The sequence below is a fragment of the Apus apus genome, chromosome 4 (genome assembly GCF_020740795.1).
Source record: "Apus apus isolate bApuApu2 chromosome 4, bApuApu2.pri.cur, whole genome shotgun sequence".
In the NCBI taxonomy this organism is placed as follows: Eukaryota; Metazoa; Chordata; class Aves; order Apodiformes; family Apodidae; genus Apus; species Apus apus.
The window spans coordinates 105,564,177-105,582,394 of NC_067285.1; the positions used below are offsets into that span (position 1 = coordinate 105,564,177).

The 18,218-nt window shown below is 39.7% G+C and overlaps 1 protein-coding gene across 2 annotated transcripts in view; it reads right to left on the bottom strand.

The window, feature by feature from the left end:
• Positions 1-15,160, bottom strand: part of HTT (huntingtin) — an 84,124-nt gene extending 68,964 nt beyond the window's left edge. For both annotated transcript variants that reach the window (XM_051617075.1, XM_051617074.1), the window contains exons 1-9: positions 15,019-15,160; positions 10,059-10,142; positions 9,424-9,544; positions 5,690-5,749; positions 3,633-3,712; positions 3,051-3,189; positions 2,662-2,803; positions 1,074-1,252; positions 401-605 (exon numbers count right to left, since the gene is read on the bottom strand). In XM_051617075.1, the coding sequence (XP_051473035.1) occupies positions 401-605; positions 1,074-1,252; positions 2,662-2,803; positions 3,051-3,189; positions 3,633-3,712; positions 5,690-5,749; positions 9,424-9,544; positions 10,059-10,142; positions 15,019-15,119 (1,111 nt within the window). In that variant the 5' untranslated portion in view covers positions 15,120-15,160. The remainder of the gene's footprint in view (positions 1-400; positions 606-1,073; positions 1,253-2,661; positions 2,804-3,050; positions 3,190-3,632; positions 3,713-5,689; positions 5,750-9,423; positions 9,545-10,058; positions 10,143-15,018) is intronic.
• Positions 15,161-18,218: the final 3,058 nt, after the last annotated feature.

An 18,218-nucleotide genomic window follows, 5' to 3' on the forward strand; every position in this document is an offset into this window, starting at 1 on the left:
TGCTGGTTTTGGCGTTCAGCAAGGAGCTCTCAGTTAATATAAATTCTGATTAGATCAGCTTTTTATGAATCACAGTTGTCAGATGCTTGGTGAGAACATCATTAATTTTGTGAGGAACAAAAAAAAATAAAAATCTGTCACCACAGTTAACCTGTTCTGTGTAACCAAAAAAAACCAGTAACACAAACTGTAGAAAAATACTCTGGAGTTTGTCATTGTGCATTCATTGAATAATGAATGGAGAAAAAAAAAACACCTTTTAGTGTACCTGGGGAAACAAAAAGTCATGCGTAACTATACATTTCATTATATCCTTCATGCTTTTGGCAAACACTGAGACATAGAGCTGGTGATGTGTGTTCATCTTCCCTTTACTTGAACTACCTAAAATAGAGCTTACCAATAAGTTCCACGATGCTCCCACTGCGGCTCCTGCTGGCAGATTCATCTCTGGATACACTGACCTGTGCAATGCCCCCTGAAGCAGTCAGGGCATGGAGAAGTTCAGGTGGTGGTGTTCTAAAGAGCTGTTGTAATAACTCTAAAGCTCCAGTCACAACATTATGGTCCTGATGCTGGGTGTAATACAGAGTCAATTCATAAACCTAAAATCCAACAAAGCACTGGAGTGACTATCAAGACACAACAGACTACATTTCTTCTCATATCCCACACTAAATTTCAGTGATGCATTAAAAGTTACTGACATTTACTGTATCTAATCTTCACCACACTCTCAAAAGGTTCAATGTCAATAAATTGTAGCCATTGAACTGCTTTTTTGTAGAAGTCTGTTGTTTCTCTTTACTGTTACAGAAGGAAGAATCACACCAAAGAACATAAAGGAAACACCTAACAAATGCTGCTGATTAATTTTCCTGGGTTTTCTGGCCATTATTTATGAATAATTCCAGTCACTGGACCAAGTATCATTTACCAAGATTAGAAGGAATTTGAGAACAGAACTCAGAATATTCAACATCAAACTAGTGCTGTATCATACTATATACAAGATTTATTTCTTTTCCTTACAATTAGCAATCTTGAGGCTAATTTTATTATTCATATGTTACCTGTATAAGCTGTTCTTGTGAAGGCGAAATCTCTGTTTCTTTTCTTGTTACTCCAAAACTGCCCTTCAGGCTGGTATCCTTTACTTGTTGTTGCAATAAAGGTATGAGATACCTTAGTGTAAGTAAAACACCCAGAATTAAAAGAGTTGGATGATCATCTTCTACAGGAACCAACAAGCCTGGGGAGTAGAAAAGAAGCAGTCAACTTATCAACAGTGGTTAGTTTCAACACAAATGTTATTTCATGTATTTCATATACAGCTTTTTAAAACAAAACAAAACCAAAACCTAGCAGAAACTTAGGAATGCTTTCTAAAAGTAGGAACATTTGAAAACGTGCAGTGTATAGTACTCCTGACAACGATTTAAGCAATGTGGAGAATGGTCAGAGGACTCTGTCTCATCTTCTCTGTTCTCTACCTCTTCTTGCTCAAAAGACAAAAAAAATTATTTTCCTTAATACTGGATGCCTTCACCAAGTGATTTAGACTCTCTTGCTCCCTTCACCTGCCTCCTCTCTCCACTTGGCAGTTTAATTAGGTCCAAACACAACTCCCTCACACATACATGTGCCACTGTTCTAATGAATAACATTTACACTTTTGCCTCCTCCCTGAAGTATTGGAAACCTTGTTCCACATACATACCTGCTAATCACAGAATAGAACCCAAAACAAAGAAGAAGTACAAGTTATGTAAGAAAACACAATGTTCTATGCAGAGGAAAAAACAAACAAACAAAACAAATCAGAATCAGTTAATGGAGTTCCTATTAGTGCTCCTGTCTGAATTCCTTAATACTGCCAGGATGCTATAAAACATACTATTGAGGCAGGAAAGAACAATGCGTGCACAGAAGTACATAATTTCCAAGTCACATAGACTGAGGAAAGTCACTCCATGGAATTTGAACTTTTCACCCATTGGTCTTCCTTACCTCTCTCCCCTTTTGCAATAAAACCTAGATAGTAAACAAGCCCTTGTTAGTAACAGCACTGAGGCAAAATTTTTCACTACAATCCAGAGAAGTGTCTCATCATGAGTTCCAACACACCCCAAAGACTAAACAAACTTTACAGCTAAAGAAAACCAGAAGCAAAGTTGCCACAAAGTTCTGTGCTTTTAAATAAAAAAAAATCCATTTCTGGTCTAAGTTAGATTTTCAACAAAGAATCTACATTGTACTACTTCTAAAAAAAGGTTACAGGGTATGTCTTCATGACCCAGAAATAGCAGTCATATCTTCCATTCAGATCTGCTGCACTAACAACCAAGCTGGTGAGCAACACAAGTCTCCTGAACAATTTCTTCCAGGATCCCTAAGCCTCCTTGTTTTCCAACAGACTATTTGTTTCCCTAGCATTTTTTCAACATTATTGAACTAGCACTACAGCACACATAGAGATACAAATTGCTTTAGTCATATCTTCACCTAACAACACAATATACAGAAAGCATTAGCAGGGTAACTGGTAGTCTACATATCCTTGCTTTGCCTGAAAACTTCCTGCATCTGAAAAGTGTCTTACATGGAAAAAAAATTCATGTTACTTATACCTGAAGCAAATTTATTATTTTTTAATCTTACCTAAAAGTACATTCAATAACCAGGCATAGAAATACTGTGTTCTTCGTGAGTTTTGGCAGATGCTCACTGCTGATCCTGCTGCTGTTCGACGGATAGTAGGGGAGCTGGATTTAAGATTAGCTATGAAAGCCTTCAATAAAGCCTAAAAATAAAGATATCTTACTTAAGTTTGGGAGAGAGAAAAGGAGGTAGAAGTGAATTAAGTCATCAGCAAATGCATTTTTTGTCCACTCAAAGCATTACTTCACGTATATCTAGCAAGGGCATCTTTTGCTTCAATTCAGACACGCAGCTGTAACGCTGCTTTCTGTAGCATCTAATTGATAATGCTGACAGCTTACTGTGCTTTGAGATATAACAGGGAGCACTAAGAGGTTCAAGAGAGATACCTTAATCTCATTGTCGTTTGCAAAATTGCCAAATGCCGCCATGATTTTTGGTATTGCTGCAGCCAGTGTCTCCTGTACCGACTCTTCGGGTCTCTTACTTATCCGTGTTAGACAGGGTAAAAGGTTCACTAAGTATGGCCTAAGTGTGGCAAAGGAGAAAAACTCACTTCAGATCAGAACAACTAAACCCACCTAAACACTTCTAATTCACACTTAAAAATTCTGTGGTATTACTAAATCATAAAAAAATGTACCTGTTAGCTATTTTGAATGTAAGGAGACAACAGACTTTTGAATACAATTTGCCAACATTAAGATAGAACTCAAGAGTTCTTAAAAAAATGCAAGTCATAGTCTCCAGAAGTTTCCCTGCACTTCCCCCAGAGTCATGTACAGCACAGAACTAAAAACTCCGCTGAAAGAAAACCAGCTAAACAAATACAGTTACTTCAAAGAGAATAATATGACAGGAATTCTTCCAACCTCCCAGTTATACATTTTACATTAAGAACTGTACCTTTTTGCTAACACCTACAGTTTGTTAAGTGCTTTTCAGAACGTTCACTACCAGGATTTCCTTACCTGCACTTTTGAGGCCGAACTAGATGGGCAAGCTCAGCAAATCTCCAGAGTGCAGCACGTAAACTTCTGGAAGCACCATTCTAGACAAAGTACATAATTGTTACATTTCATCAGGCAAAACCATTTCCTAAATAATATTTATAATACACAACAGTATATGGTTTTATACAATTTGACTTCAACAGATTTAGATTTAACCCCTTCCCTTAGTTGAAAGCCATACATTTCCTTTAGTCCAAAGGAAGTTAAGTCAACCTCATGACTGTTTCATTTTTCTACATGGTTTTAGGAATTTTCCAAGTGACCCAAAATGAATATAGTAAGGAACTACAAGAAAGAAGGAAATATCTGAGATCTCCAGTCTGCTGAAATCAGCTTAAAATACCACAGAGAATGGCATCAGCCAACAAAGAAACACTGATGATATCAGAGTCTAAAAAAATAACTGGAACACTTGCAGAGATGTAAGTGCAGCATAAAATTGACAGAAGTGGAGATATGCAAATAAGTAATGCTCAGCTCCTGAGTGCAACAAAGAAAACATCCACATATTGATCTGTATCACTTCATGATGGCTTGCATCCAGAAAATTAGTCTCTTGAGCTGGACTGGCTTTAGACCCAGTGTTTAAGGATACAGTAAAGTTCCTTAGTATTGCTGGAAAAACAGAAAACCATGCAAATCAATAGAAGTCTAGAAGAAATTGTGTACCTCGTGTAGTTTGAACCTAAACAAAATGCTTCTTAAGTCAAGTCCCTTTGAAGACAGAGCTGAGATGTTTGGAAACTGTCATTTCTTTCATACTTTCTTTAGCTAGTATAACAAAGGCTCACGGTCTTGTTAACATGACAAGTAAAAAAACTTGCACCTGAATTACAAAATGAGCACTTCTGAGGTTCAGAGCCAAACAACAGATTCTGGCATGGCTCTTAAAGTGATGCAACTGATGCACAAACAAAATTCAGTCTGCTGGGTGCTCCTGTTATGCCTGCTACTTCTCTCTTGTCTGTGCCATGAATCTGAAAGCAACTATTCAAGAAGCACATGGCACCTGAGCAACAAACTATTTCCTCCTGCATCTGGTCATAACATGCAGAAACTTCCAAGTGATTTTTGTTCATGTTGGCTGTTTTTTGTTAATGTCTAGCTAACATTTACTTCTACACCCTCAAAAATTTTGAGGGACATTAAGGTACAATACAGTAAGATATTCATGCAAGGCCTACAAATAGTCCACATCTAACAGATTAAATGCTATCCACATTGCTTTTGTTATTTATTTTCTAGAGTCCTGTCATTCCCAATAAAATGTAACAAAAAACAGTAGCATTACCGTATGCCAAATAACATCTATATTTTCTCTCTATACAAGCCTTGCTGTCTATATAGCCTTCCTATATGCTTCTAGATGCAAGGAACATTATTTCAGTGACAGTGACCAGCACAGAGCATTTTCCTTTTGTAGTCATATACTTTAAAAAGTTAATTACTAAAATTCTTTCCGTGGACACAATTAAAATGACTTCTGCTACAAAGAGAGATGATTCAGTATTTTTACCTATACTTCTTACAAAAGCTGTAAGTACATATCACACATTCAGAAAACAAAGTAGTTAAAACTTGTATCAGGTCACTTCAGGTCCTTATGATTCCTCCAAAACTTTATTTCAAATTATGAATGTCACTGTCCTCCACCCACTTTTCAGCAACCTTTTGCTTGAAGTTACTCTTTCCAGCTTGGTCAGTGGAGCAAACATGAATATGCCTTATTCATTTGGGTGCAGTCACTAAGGTTAACTCAGACTGCTGTTCACACCAAATGCTCACGTATTTTCTGCCAGATAAGGTTTCAAGAGTGGTTAAATCTAAACAACAGGGCCAATAGTGAGGAACTGGGTAGAATAATATATTAAACTGTCACAGATCCTTCCAAAGTGAAGCTTTGATCTTGATCTTATAAGAAATATGCTATTTATTTACATAAATGCCACATTCCAATATACAAAAACACGTACTAGGTACCATATTTTAAAAGGATACGAAAGTTAGAAACTCACCTTTTTAATCTCTTTATACAGTTCTAATTGTAACCTAGGAAGATTGGAATCCATCAAAGCCTGCAAGAAAATGCATTGAGAATGCATTGTGTCAGAGGAGAGGCACTTCACAGGAAAAGTTACACTTGGAATCAAACAGCTTCAAAAAAGGCACAGAACTATCAAATTGCCTCTGTATTTGATGTGTAACCAGGAATGTGCTAAATACTGAAGAAAGATACCTTTACCTTTCACACAAACATAAAACAGAAATGCAGACAAATTCCTAAACTCATAACAGTTATTTGCAGTTAATATTGACTGCTTTACCCATTCTACATAAAAAAGGCCATACGGAATGAGACAACAAGCGGAGCCAACCTAACATGCCAACTGGCAATTGCCAGGAGTAGATACTCATGAACGGAATATTAAAGCACAAAAACAGTATTCCCAAGCAGTAAAGGTATTCTTTGATATTCATCCCCACCATCTAGTAACCTCCTACTATTTCTCAAACTGAGGCTGTATTTGTACCATTGCCTTTAGCAGCCCTTGAAAAACCCTTCCTTCATGAATCTGCGTATTTTCTACACCCGTTTATTACCACAAGGTGTTCTGGACACCAGAACTACTGCACCTCAGACTCTGATCAAACCTCCTGCAACAGAGCATACATTGTAGTTTCAATCTGCAGTCTAGCTAAGAGCTGGGGTACACGAAATTAAAGTAAGCACCAAGAAGCAGTAATTTTTCTTTTCACCTCAACTCGATCATTTCCCCGTCCATTTTTAAAATAGCAAAGAAGAAAAAAAATATATATAAAAATAGTTCTGCTATACATAATCTCTCCCTACAGGATATTTTGTGTACATACCAGAACCCTCTCTTACTCTTTTTCTACTGCACAGTACAATATACGAACATTTTCACCATCGCTTCCTCAGATGAAAATTAAACTTTCATACAATGTGCAAATGCCTGCATTGTAGATTTACACAGTGCTATAATGTTCAGTATTTTCATTCCTTATTCTATTATATTTCTATCTATATTCTATTCCTTGCCCAATAATTTAATAATTTCTAATTTTCTATCTGCCTTCTTGACTACCAACTATTAAGCTCGTATCTTCACAGGATTACTCACGATGACTATAAAACCTTACATGGCATATGCTGATGTAGAGGTCACAACTGCTTAAGCATGGTCACTGAAGTGCCGGTAGCTCCTCCAGAGCCTGAGTTCCCTAGTCTAAAATTGTACTCCCCAAAACCCCACTCTCCTTCAATTACATCAATCATTACAATAAAATGGTATTACCTTTCCTAGAAAAATTTTACCTGGCTTCGATCTTTAAATTGTCATAAGCATCCCAGCTACTAACTGCAGGTGCCTAGGTTACAGTGGGTTAAGAATAAATCTCACTTTACAAAAATTAGCTTTTATGGGAAATTCGCTGCGTGTGTAAGGATATCAAGCAACACAAACTGAAACCAGCTACTATTTGGCTTCAAGGGTAAACTGTCCTTACAACACAGTCAACTGGAACAACTCTTTTTACTAGTGTTTACCTTTATTTAGCAGGCTAGAATCTAAAAAGTCTCAACTGAAAAAAAAATTCTAAGTATAGACAACTCTTAACTACCACCAATAATAAAGCACAATTACTGAGACCAACTGTACTCCAATCTGTGTGAACAGTCCCCTCAGTATCAGTAGCACAGAGATTACTACAACACCATACAACACCTTCAAAAACAAAACAGCTTCAGCAACACCTTACTTGCAGAAACCTGTTAACTCCAAACTTGGTATTTTTTCCTTTTAAATAAAAGTAACACCAAAGCTATTTAAGCTTTGAGCCATTTCTGCTATCTGTAAGGTTCTGATGCATAAGTGTAGTGGTACTTAAAGATGATCTACAGAGTGTTTAGATAAACGTCTTCCTTGTTCCAATTTACAGCCTTATCTATACAGAAGTGTTAACATATTAGACTAATCCAGACAGACACAAAATTACACAGGTAATGCTCACATTGACATGCTTACATTTAAAGAGAAAAATATAATACATCTTTTTAGCAACACAAATGGTCTCTAAAATGACTGAGGTAGTAAAAAAGCTGAATGTTGACTAATATGAAAGCTTAGGAGACTGATGTCACTGTTCTGCTCTTCACAAGCACCACTGCTACTTGCACAACCAAAAATAAAACTGCTCATCTTTTTGTCTCTGCATTTATACATGAGAGACCATCTGCCTAAAGACTGAATTGCCTCCACACAGCATAAAAGAAACTGAATAAAATCTATGACCAGCTTCGACAACAGTCTGATGCGTTCATGTGGCTGGGTTACTACAACCACCATTTCATTGCTGTGACCAACTGGCAAGCTTACTGGCTGATAGAAGACTCTGTCATTTAAAATGACTTTGATCTTTAAAACAAAAGCAAACTACCATACAAAAACTTGAGAAAATCCAAAGTTTTTCAAGTTACCTTGAAACATGCCAAAACCCAACAATACTAAATAGATCAGTGAATTTAAAAGGTCAGTTTTATACCAAGCCTACAGAAGAGTTTGGTGGAAAGAAGAAAGTAAGTTTGCATTCTCTAGAACTGTTTCAGAGAAGCTTTTAAAGTAAATTAAGTTACATAATGGTGTATGCATTTCAAAGAGTGCTAAAGTCCTGCAAATGGAAAAAACATTCAAACCAGAATGAACTGAGCAAAGAGCAATATGGCAAAACAAAAAAGCAAGAGTTATTTGCATTTCCTCATTCCTATTTATGGAATACACTACTTAATCAATCAGCTTTCTCCATATAGCTTTCAGCCACAAGGTCAACCCCCAAAACTTCATTCATTCATATATATCAAACAAATTGAACTTAACTGAGAGAAATCTCTACAGAAATAGGGATGTTTTATTTGCTTGCTTCTACACACCCCTTCATGCTAAAGAAAATCACTTGCATATTTCTAAAGCACTTAAACTTTGCATCAACTAGATTTATCATGCTGATATATTACATTGACTCAAAGGTAAAGTATTTCAGTAAACAGGAGGAAAACAAAAAAAAGGGGGGCAGGTGAAGGTAAACCTGTCCTAGAAGCAGCAGCTCACAGCAATTGCTAACAAGGTTTTAAGATACTTTGAAACAAGATTTAGACCTTGCCTAACCTCCTATGAATGCCCGCCTGCTGTTCTCCCAACAAACCCTTCATTCTGGATCAGAGTAGGGTAGTAATCACCAAAACACCATATTTATCCTAATTATTGTCTAAAAGCTTCTCCTCCAAGTCTCAGCAAATCACACTACCAGATATACTGCATTCTACTAGGTTGGAATAAAAACTCACTAACTATTTTGGTCAGCTTTTAAAAAATATTTTTACCTTTCTTCACCTTAAGTATCTTTTTGTTTACCAAACAGTAATAGAGTATTCCTCCCATACAAGATGATTTTAGGAAAGCCCACATTCTTGTTTTGGTTAACGTGAAGAGAGCAAAGTTAATGAACAACTGCAGAAAAGAGTGGATTAGAACAATGAATTTCAGAAGTTAAATATTTTGATCTGAACACAAAAAGCACACAGAATTTAGTAAAGACTCTTACTTAACCTCTTGCATTATGAGAGATTATCAACAATAAGAAAAGCAACCAGAAGACCATCAGTGTGAATTCATACAGGAAACTGCATCAAGAAAAGGTAAAATCTGCTAGTACAGCATATTAAAGTTCTTACTTTAATAACTTTATTAAGGCATTCATCAGCAACCATCCGGACATCAGATTCTGCATCCTCACTGCAGAGGAGAAAGAGTTCCATAGCAATCCCCAGCAGTTTCTGAAATTCTGGAGAATTTCTAAATAAACAAACATTAGAAAATTACAATGCATACTAAGAAAAGCAAACACCAGTGCTAATTTTTAGGGGTTTCATAATGCAACTACACATATATTATACGCAGTTATACAAGAGAAGGCATTTGGTGGATTTAAGCAGCTCATAAGGAGTTAGGAGATCATTTTCCTGCTCTTTCCTACCTAATCTGTCAAGGTATTTAACCTCTATGCCTCAGTTTCTCTGTCTGAGGTAGAAGGATAATGACTACTCTACCAATGCATAAACAAAATTACTTCTTAGCTTTTGAGTTGGTAAAACAAAAAGCGACATTTGCTCTAGATGACCCTGCTCTGGCAGGGGGGTTGGACTAGATGATCTTTTGAGGTCCCTTCCAACCCCTAGGATTCTATGATATTTCAGTTTCAAACAGAAGTTGAGCATTTAAAATCAGCAATTCTCAAAAAGCCCCCAAATAACTAACACTCTAAAGCAGCTATTCAGACTAACACTGTAAGTTAAAGACATTGTATTACCTTAAAGACTGAGCAACTATGTTTTCACATATTGTTAGGCAATGATTCACTCGATCTTTCTTGGTAGTTGAAAGTTCTTTCTTTCTAGAAGAGAAACACAATAATAGTAAGTCTGAGATAATACTTCAAAATTGAGAAATGACCACTTAAACACTCTTGCTAGAGTAGCACTGAATTATTATACAAGAAAAAGCTGCTACTACCTGTAGTCCCAGGACTTGATCTACTAATTGTTGCTAGAGCATGGAGGCACACAAGCAACAGAAAGGACGCAAACTTAGAAAAAGAATTAACCACTGAACAGGGAGTATCATTAATTCTCTAACTTTCACTGAGAAAATATTCAGGGGAAAAAAACACTGAATGAAGGGAAAGGAAGGAAAGTGGAGGAGACGGCAAACAAGGATGAATTAAAGAAACTGACAGAAAAAAAATGGAATACAATCCATGAGAACAAGTCTTGCAAGACCTAAAAATACCAGTTTTTAAAACAACTTCTCCACACTTGGTATCACCTTAGACTTTTATTGTTTGGCAAGTTCTTGAAATTTAGAGATCTATCAAATCAACCACTTTGTATCTAAACTGGAAAGGATGCAGAGGCAATACTATCAGACTCCACACTACTCCAAACAATTTTGTATTATAAAAATAGCAAAGCTCTAGGCACATTCTATGCCCATCAAGAATACTGTCCCCCTAATAACACTTGGTATCATTCACGAAAGGCCAAGCTTAGCCAATTTGCAGCAGACGAGTGCAAAACAGAGAAAAGAATTCACAGATATAAAGAATGCCTATCTACAAGCAATGCAGAGCCTAATACAAAAAGCTTCTAGTTTGCAAATTTTCCTTAACATTCACTTCAACATGATATAAGCTGCTATAACTCTTCAAAGTTGACTTTAGAACAGAAGCTTCTTCCCTGCTCCACCCCAACAAAGGAACTGAAAAAGGAAAGTGAAAGAGATTCGTAACTATGACTGTGAGATTTTATTTATTGTTTACAGTGTCTCTTACTGCCAGTGTTACAGACTCAGAATCACTTCTAGGAAAGCAGATGTTACTTTTAAATAATTAGCCAATAGCAATACCAGAGCAAATCTGCACACCCAAAGGTACTTCTCCTGAGTTAATTTCACAACAGGGAGGTACCTGAAATTCAGAGAATCCTCCCTTTTGTTTTCCAAGTGAAAATGTATCACCTGTAGTTCTAGCATTTAATTTTCTGTCTTAAAAAAACACACAGCAAAACCAAATAGCAAAATAACATTTCTGAACTAGAAACATTGGGAAACCACGGGAACAATCTTGAGCTACATCAACATAGTTAACACAACATCAAGGACCAACAGCAAGTATTCAATAAGCACACTAAAAGTAAGCTAGTTCAAAATATATTTTTAGACATAAAATTTGAAGTAAGCCGAAATAATTAAGAGATTTAAATTAATAATAGTACAGATTTGGGGGGGAGGGGGGGCAGGGGGAAAGGTCATTCTTTGCAAGCATCCCTGTCCATCAGGTTGAAAGTGGAGCGTTGAGAAGCATTTACTCCCAAAATTTCATTTTTTTTTCTCCCAAGGTTCCTCTCGTGTCACTCCAGAAATACTTTTCCTTTTTAAAAGTTTAAGGAATGGTTCTTAGCAAAAACATTTTTTCCTTTATAACTTGGCAGTGTTTTGTTTAGGTAAGCTCATGACCTCTTGTTTGGCCTGTTTTCTTAAGCAACTGGAAAAATACAAGTAGCCAATGTGAATTTGATCATGATATCCAATGTCTTTCCCTCTATCTTGAAAAAGCACCGCAGTCTTTCTTCTGCCATTTGTTATTCCACTTCCAAAAAAAAAAAAAAAATCAGCCTTTGAGAAATACAAGGTATAAGACAAACACTTAATGTACACTGTGTGCATGCACACGTTTTCTCTGCCTACATGGTGAGAAGGGTAACACAACAGCTTCTAGAGACTGAACAAAAAAAGCAGCTCTATTCAGAAGTATTATGCTGATGAGCAGGGGACAACACCAGCATCACACATTTCTTAGAAGAAAGCTGAAGTAGCAATCCCCAAGTGTAAGGTCATTTCAGGTTGATGAATAACAGAAGGCAGGAGCTGGAAGTAGCAGTCATCTACAGGAAAGCTTCATCTCACATGCAGAGTTTAATCTGCGTGCTTCCACAGCCAATCTGCAGCCAAGAAGATTAACAACATAAGAAAACCAGCAAGCCCAGATAATTTTGGATGCCGAGTCCTGATGAGCTGGCTACAAAGAGAAGCAGCTCACGTATGCTAATTTTTATTAGGCCTTGGAACTAAGGATATGTAAAAAGAGTACAGAAGCCCTGAAGCTGAACCAGCACTAAGAAAAAGGGCCAAACCAAATGGCTTGACATTAATTTTGAGAAAAGTAATGGGGTAAAAGATTCTATTCAGAACAACAGAAATATGAGTGGATCAAGAAATAACCTAAGCCCAAATATGGAGGACACTTCAAACAATAATGTACAGTCAACTAGAACATGTCTACAACATACCCTGAGAATGGTAACTCCAAAAAACATTTAGGAATCGCCACTGACAAGCAGAGCCATGGGATCTTCAGTTAAGCAAAAAATACATGAAATCTATGACCACAGCTCCAGTCAAACAAACAAACAAAAAGGTAAGAATTCATTAGTATAGAAAAATGCATATTGCAGGAGAGCACTATGGCTCTTGGAGCACCTGTTGCTGTAAAGGTAACTGTTAGAATCAAATGTAAGGAAAAAAGAATTCAAAAGGAGAAAAAATGCATACCAATGACAATAATTAACTATTAGAACAACTTGACAAGAGAAAAATAATCCACATTTGGATTAATGAAATCAAAGCTACTTTTACAGAAGAAACATCAGCAAGTCATTCTCTCAGTTCACTGTAAGAGGTAAAAAGAAATAAAATGGAAAATATAGGATGTTGTGTGACAGCCCATCTGCATTTTAGTTTTACTGAGTAAACTGAACTTCTGCATCATACTAATCAAATTTTAAGTCAGTGGGAGCTTTGTAATCCAAAACAAAACACTCAACTCCAACCAAAATTCAAGGGTCTGAAAAAGCTAAAAATAGATATGGAAGAAAATAAGGTGCCTCAGCAGAAGTGTAGAGAAGTAAAATGACAACAGAGAGCTCAACCAAAGTTTTCACAGAAGAATAAAAAAATCAGCAATAGGTAAGAGAGGGGGTCAGAAACTGATATCTGACTGTAACACACACTAAAAGTGTAACATTATTATTATTAATTCATTCTTTCATCACTGACAGGTAAGCTCATATCCTTTTACAGCAGTAAAACAGACACTGGAAGTTACCACACAGAACTACAAAATATTTGTGTTATCTATAGAGAATCACAATGAACACCTCTTCCCCCAACAAGGCAAAAATACTGAGACAACTTTCCTTTTCAGTCCATTACAAACAAACAAACAAGAATGCAGACAGTATTGGGAACTACATTCAAGATGACAGCTGGTATTTCACTATAAATCTGTGAAACTTCAGCACAGACTGCCACAATATCCTTTTATAGGCTTTTGTGAGGCTCAGTGCTGTTACTGAATTTGTACAGCTCCTGGGGGCAGGCAATACCATCAGCTTTCTGAAAACATACAGCCTATTTTTAAACACAAAGCAAAGTCAACAAGGACAACTACAACCATTACTCTTTAATGTTTTGAGGAGAATATGTGTAAACCCAGACCCCCCAAATCAAGCAGCAACCCTCAGCAACCATCATAAATAATTTTCAGGACTTTCTCTTGACACACCGTGATCTATCTCATCAGTAACTTTCTAGAGAGATTTTTTTTCAACTACATATAGAAAAGACTGGAAAGAAATAGCCATCTAGCCACATCACACAAAGTATGAGCACAAAAAATGGACGTAACAGAGCAATTAGTCTCTGCAGATCAGAAAGGCATCTAAACACAATCAGCTCATGAAGATTATTTTTTTCAGCTGCTATACCCCAAAAGGGTAAAAATGAATTGAGGTTGAGACAACACCTGCCAAGCAGTATCAACCATGATAATTCAGTTGGCATCCATATCAGAATGTACTGAGGGAGCAGGTGGCCTAGGGCCCAGCACTTTCTCAGCATCCTCTGCCAAAACACTATCGAGCTGCCAATTTACAAGCTACCTGCTCCTCAACCCTTCTGCTTCTCCTGTCTCACCAAGAACTGGAGAAAAAGCAATAATGTGACTCATTTATTTATCCCATAAAATTCCTGTATCTTTTCACTTGCTCAATAAAAGTCATTTTTAGAGGATGCAAATGTAAGGGGCAGCATTGTGGCACTGAACAGCTCCTCATCCTCCAGTAATGCCTCCCGATGGGAAACCGGAGTGTCTATTGCATGGACATCGTGGATTTGCTCCTAGTGTTTAGGAAAGAAAACGGGTCTCAAGCATATTTGAACTAACTCCTCTCAGGCCTCTGCACAGCAAGTCACAGCACAAGACATTAAACGAAGTTTGTCATAAACAGACATCCACATCAGCTCCTCCTAGATGCATCAGAGCTCCAGCTTTATAAGGATTAGTACTTTAAGATATGCTTAGGAATCTTCGCCGTTTTCCCAGCACTGTTTTATCTGAAAGTAAGGTTTTCCTTCCTAGAACCAGCCTGAGAAACCCACAGAGCATCTGCTATCTCCTGTTCCTCACCCATACTGCTGCACTTCCAAATGTGCTTGCCCAGAAAGTTACTCCTAGTTAAAACTTAAATAGAGAGCAGGCAGCGCTCCCAGACACATCCACAGGCACAGCCACCTGCCAAGGGCAGAGGAGCGCTCCGGGGACCGCCAGCTGCTCCTCCGGCTGTCAAGGCGGGCTCCGGGGGCGGCCTCCCCTCGGGGAAGGGGAAAGGAAGCGTTCTGGGAACCCTCCCAGCCCCCGGGTGCGGGTCACTCACGGTCTCTGGAGCGGCTCCTCAGGGATGGCAGCCGGACTCTGCTGCTGCTGGAAGGAGCGCAGCGACTCGAAGGCCTTCGTCAGCTTCTCCATGGTGGCCATGTCCGCTCCGCCCGCGCCGGCGGCACCGACCCGACACTCCTCCCCGCCCTCTCACAGGCGGCCGGCGGCGCCCGCCTCCCCCCTCACGGGCCCGGCTCCCGCCCCGCTCTCCCCGGCCGGGCTCAAGCCCCCGCCCAGGCCGCGGAGCCGCTCACTGCGCCGATGAATGAGGGCGAGGCCCGAGGGCCCCGCGGGCGCTCCCCGCCCGCCCCGCCGCCATCTTGGATCCGGCCCAGCAGGCCCCGCGCCGCAGCCCCGCCCACCCCGCGCCAGGCCCCGCCTCCCGGCACGCGCGCCCTGACGTACGTACACACAGCGCCACGCGGCCCGGGCGGGGGGCGGGGCGGGGCAGGGGCCGGAGTGACAGGCTCCCTGTCCAATCAGAGGCAGGACCCGCCCAGGCTCCCGCGCGTGACGAGCGGCCAGGCCGCGGGGGATCCTAGTGCCCGCCGGGCGGTTGTGCCGCAGCGCCCCCTGCTGCCGGGGAGGAGGCGCCGCAGGTCCCGCGGCCGCGCCCCGCAGCCCGCGCCGGGCGGGGACAGGAGACCCGCAGCGCAACCCGCGGAGCCCCCGGGCTGTGCCGGGAGCCCCCGGGCCGGAGCCTGCCGCCGCTCTGCTGCCGGCCCTGCCCGAACCTGACACTGCCCAGGGGGACCCCCCCGGCCTCCCCTCCCCTTTCCAGCCGCCCCTCAGCCCGCAGCCACAGGCACCGCCGGAATTCCAGCGCAGGAAAGAGAAGGACGCATCAACGGGGCACTTAAACCTTGGCGACGTGCCCGCCCGCCTCCCACCCCGCCTCTGGGGGTTCTGGAGTTGCTGTATCAGAGGGTGTTTCTTGCACTCTTAAAGCAAATCCTAGCCCTGCAGTACGCAAGAGATACCATATGCAATATTTAAGTCACTGATTCTATCACTAAGCACTTCATTAAAAAAAACAACAAACAACAGTATTCTGAACTTTGCAATTACAACCAGCGGTTTTAATAGATCATAGGTCTTCTAAGATGATAGACGGTAAGGACTTCGACTTGTATCTCATACCCATGGAATTGGTTCCAATCACAAAAGTGGAGAACAAACACCTCTAAGAATCTTTTAAGGAAGTAACTTCATATGCAACTTGGTTATTGCTGGCATGGATGGACAAAAGAAGCAAAGCTCACATCTTTGGACGTGACAGAACCACCTCACTGATCACATTCTTGCCAAATACTCAGTAAAACTGCTCTGCCACTCACCTTTAATAAAAGATGAACCATTTGACACATTCCTCGGAAACTAAACCTATCTACACTACTGAAAACAATTCAGCTTAGATCAACCCCCTTGTTTCATGACCAACATGTAACAAAATTTGAGCTTTTAAGGCAAAAAGAGTATTTTTTTCCCAATTACTTTATGACAAAGCTTGCAGAGCTGCCTCTGGAACACAGAGACGTTGGTGAGTTGTTTATTTAGCAAATGATACATGAAAAAAGACAACCATGTAGCTGGAATGCTGCAACAGCAACGCAGTGTGGTAACTGCATGTGCCACTCCACGCTTTGAAATAAACTTAAGCGTGTTAAAAAGAGTAGAGGCTCTTATCAAATATTGAACAAGCCACCAACCGAGTCAGTCTTTGCCATCAGATGAAAATGTGTGCCAGTCCCTAAGGGCTGCTGACTCACCGGCAGAAAGGCCAAGGCAGTGCCTGCCCACAAGCACACTCCTCTTTGTTCTCCTTGTCATTCCCAAAGGTACTGGCAGTGCCAGCCCTCTGGCTCATTAACCACGGGTTGGGGAAACTGTAAGAGAACTCAGGGCTATCAGGTTTTTCTTCGGCAAGTACCTTATCAGGAGAGTCTCTCAATTCTAACTCAGTGATCTGTGGTTTTGCGTGTCTCGTGTCACGGAGCCTGTTCAAATAGCAGCCCCATGAACAGCTGCGCTGGCAAAAATAAAAGTGTTGCAAAACTGGCAAGAAGCACAACAAGCAGGCAGGGCTAGAGAACAGGCATTTTGTAAAGCCATCCTTACCACAGGGAAATACAAAGTCACAGTCTCGAGGGAAGAGGCGATACATAATTTAGCGGATGATGATAAATTCATCTCAATCTCCAGGAGAAAATCAAAACACATTTTACCTTGTCTATAAAATAGACATGAAAATCTTGAAGGTGGAGAGGCACAGGCTACCCAGGCACAGTTTACCTCTTGATTTAATGCTTTTAAAAACAGGTTGGACAAGTACATCAAGAGCATTTTTAACCCTGTCTTGAAGTCACACTTAGGCCAACACTTCTGCATTTCCACAAACAATTCAGCACGTAATTGGTTCTACTCTTTCCAACAGCCTTCATGAGACTACTGACATCTGCACAGACAATCTGCAATATACCACAGCATGGTTAAATTATTGTTTAAGTCACTTAATTTGAAGCTGCTTTGTATAGCAAATGAGTGATTAGCCCTTCAACTCATATCATAAAATGACAGTGAAAACCTTTGCATAAACAGGGTAAAAGGTTGGAAACACAAGCAGCCTACTGTTGAAAAGTATTTGATACAGAAAACCACAAATCCAGCTAATAATTCACACAGACATTTATAAAGAAATAAAGATTCAGACCATGAGATACGGTATTAATTGAGCAAATACAACAGAGCTCTGCCATTTTTTCCTGGATCTAAGAATCTTAAATTAGTGAAGAACTTACAGCATATAATACACATCTTCTATTTCAACAAATTGCAAATATGTTTTTTAAAAATTACATTTTTTCTTTTATCTATCCCAGCTACCATGATAGACCAGGTAAATAAATCACATTAGGCAGTAATTTATGTGGTTCAGATACGTGGCAGTGTTTTGCTTTTATTTCAGGAGTAACAATGCTAGAATATCCAGGAAAACAGCTCATAGAACAGTTCAGTGGTTTGGAGATACTGGAACTAACACATCACATTTAACAGTCAGCTTTGTTATACTTGGAAGAAAATCTGGTGTTTTGGACACATGTGGAACATGGGAAAAGTTACCCACATCTCATGTGCACCATAAGAGCAATAATGAAATAAAAAAGAATTGCCCATTCAGCAGAAGAGACATCATCACCA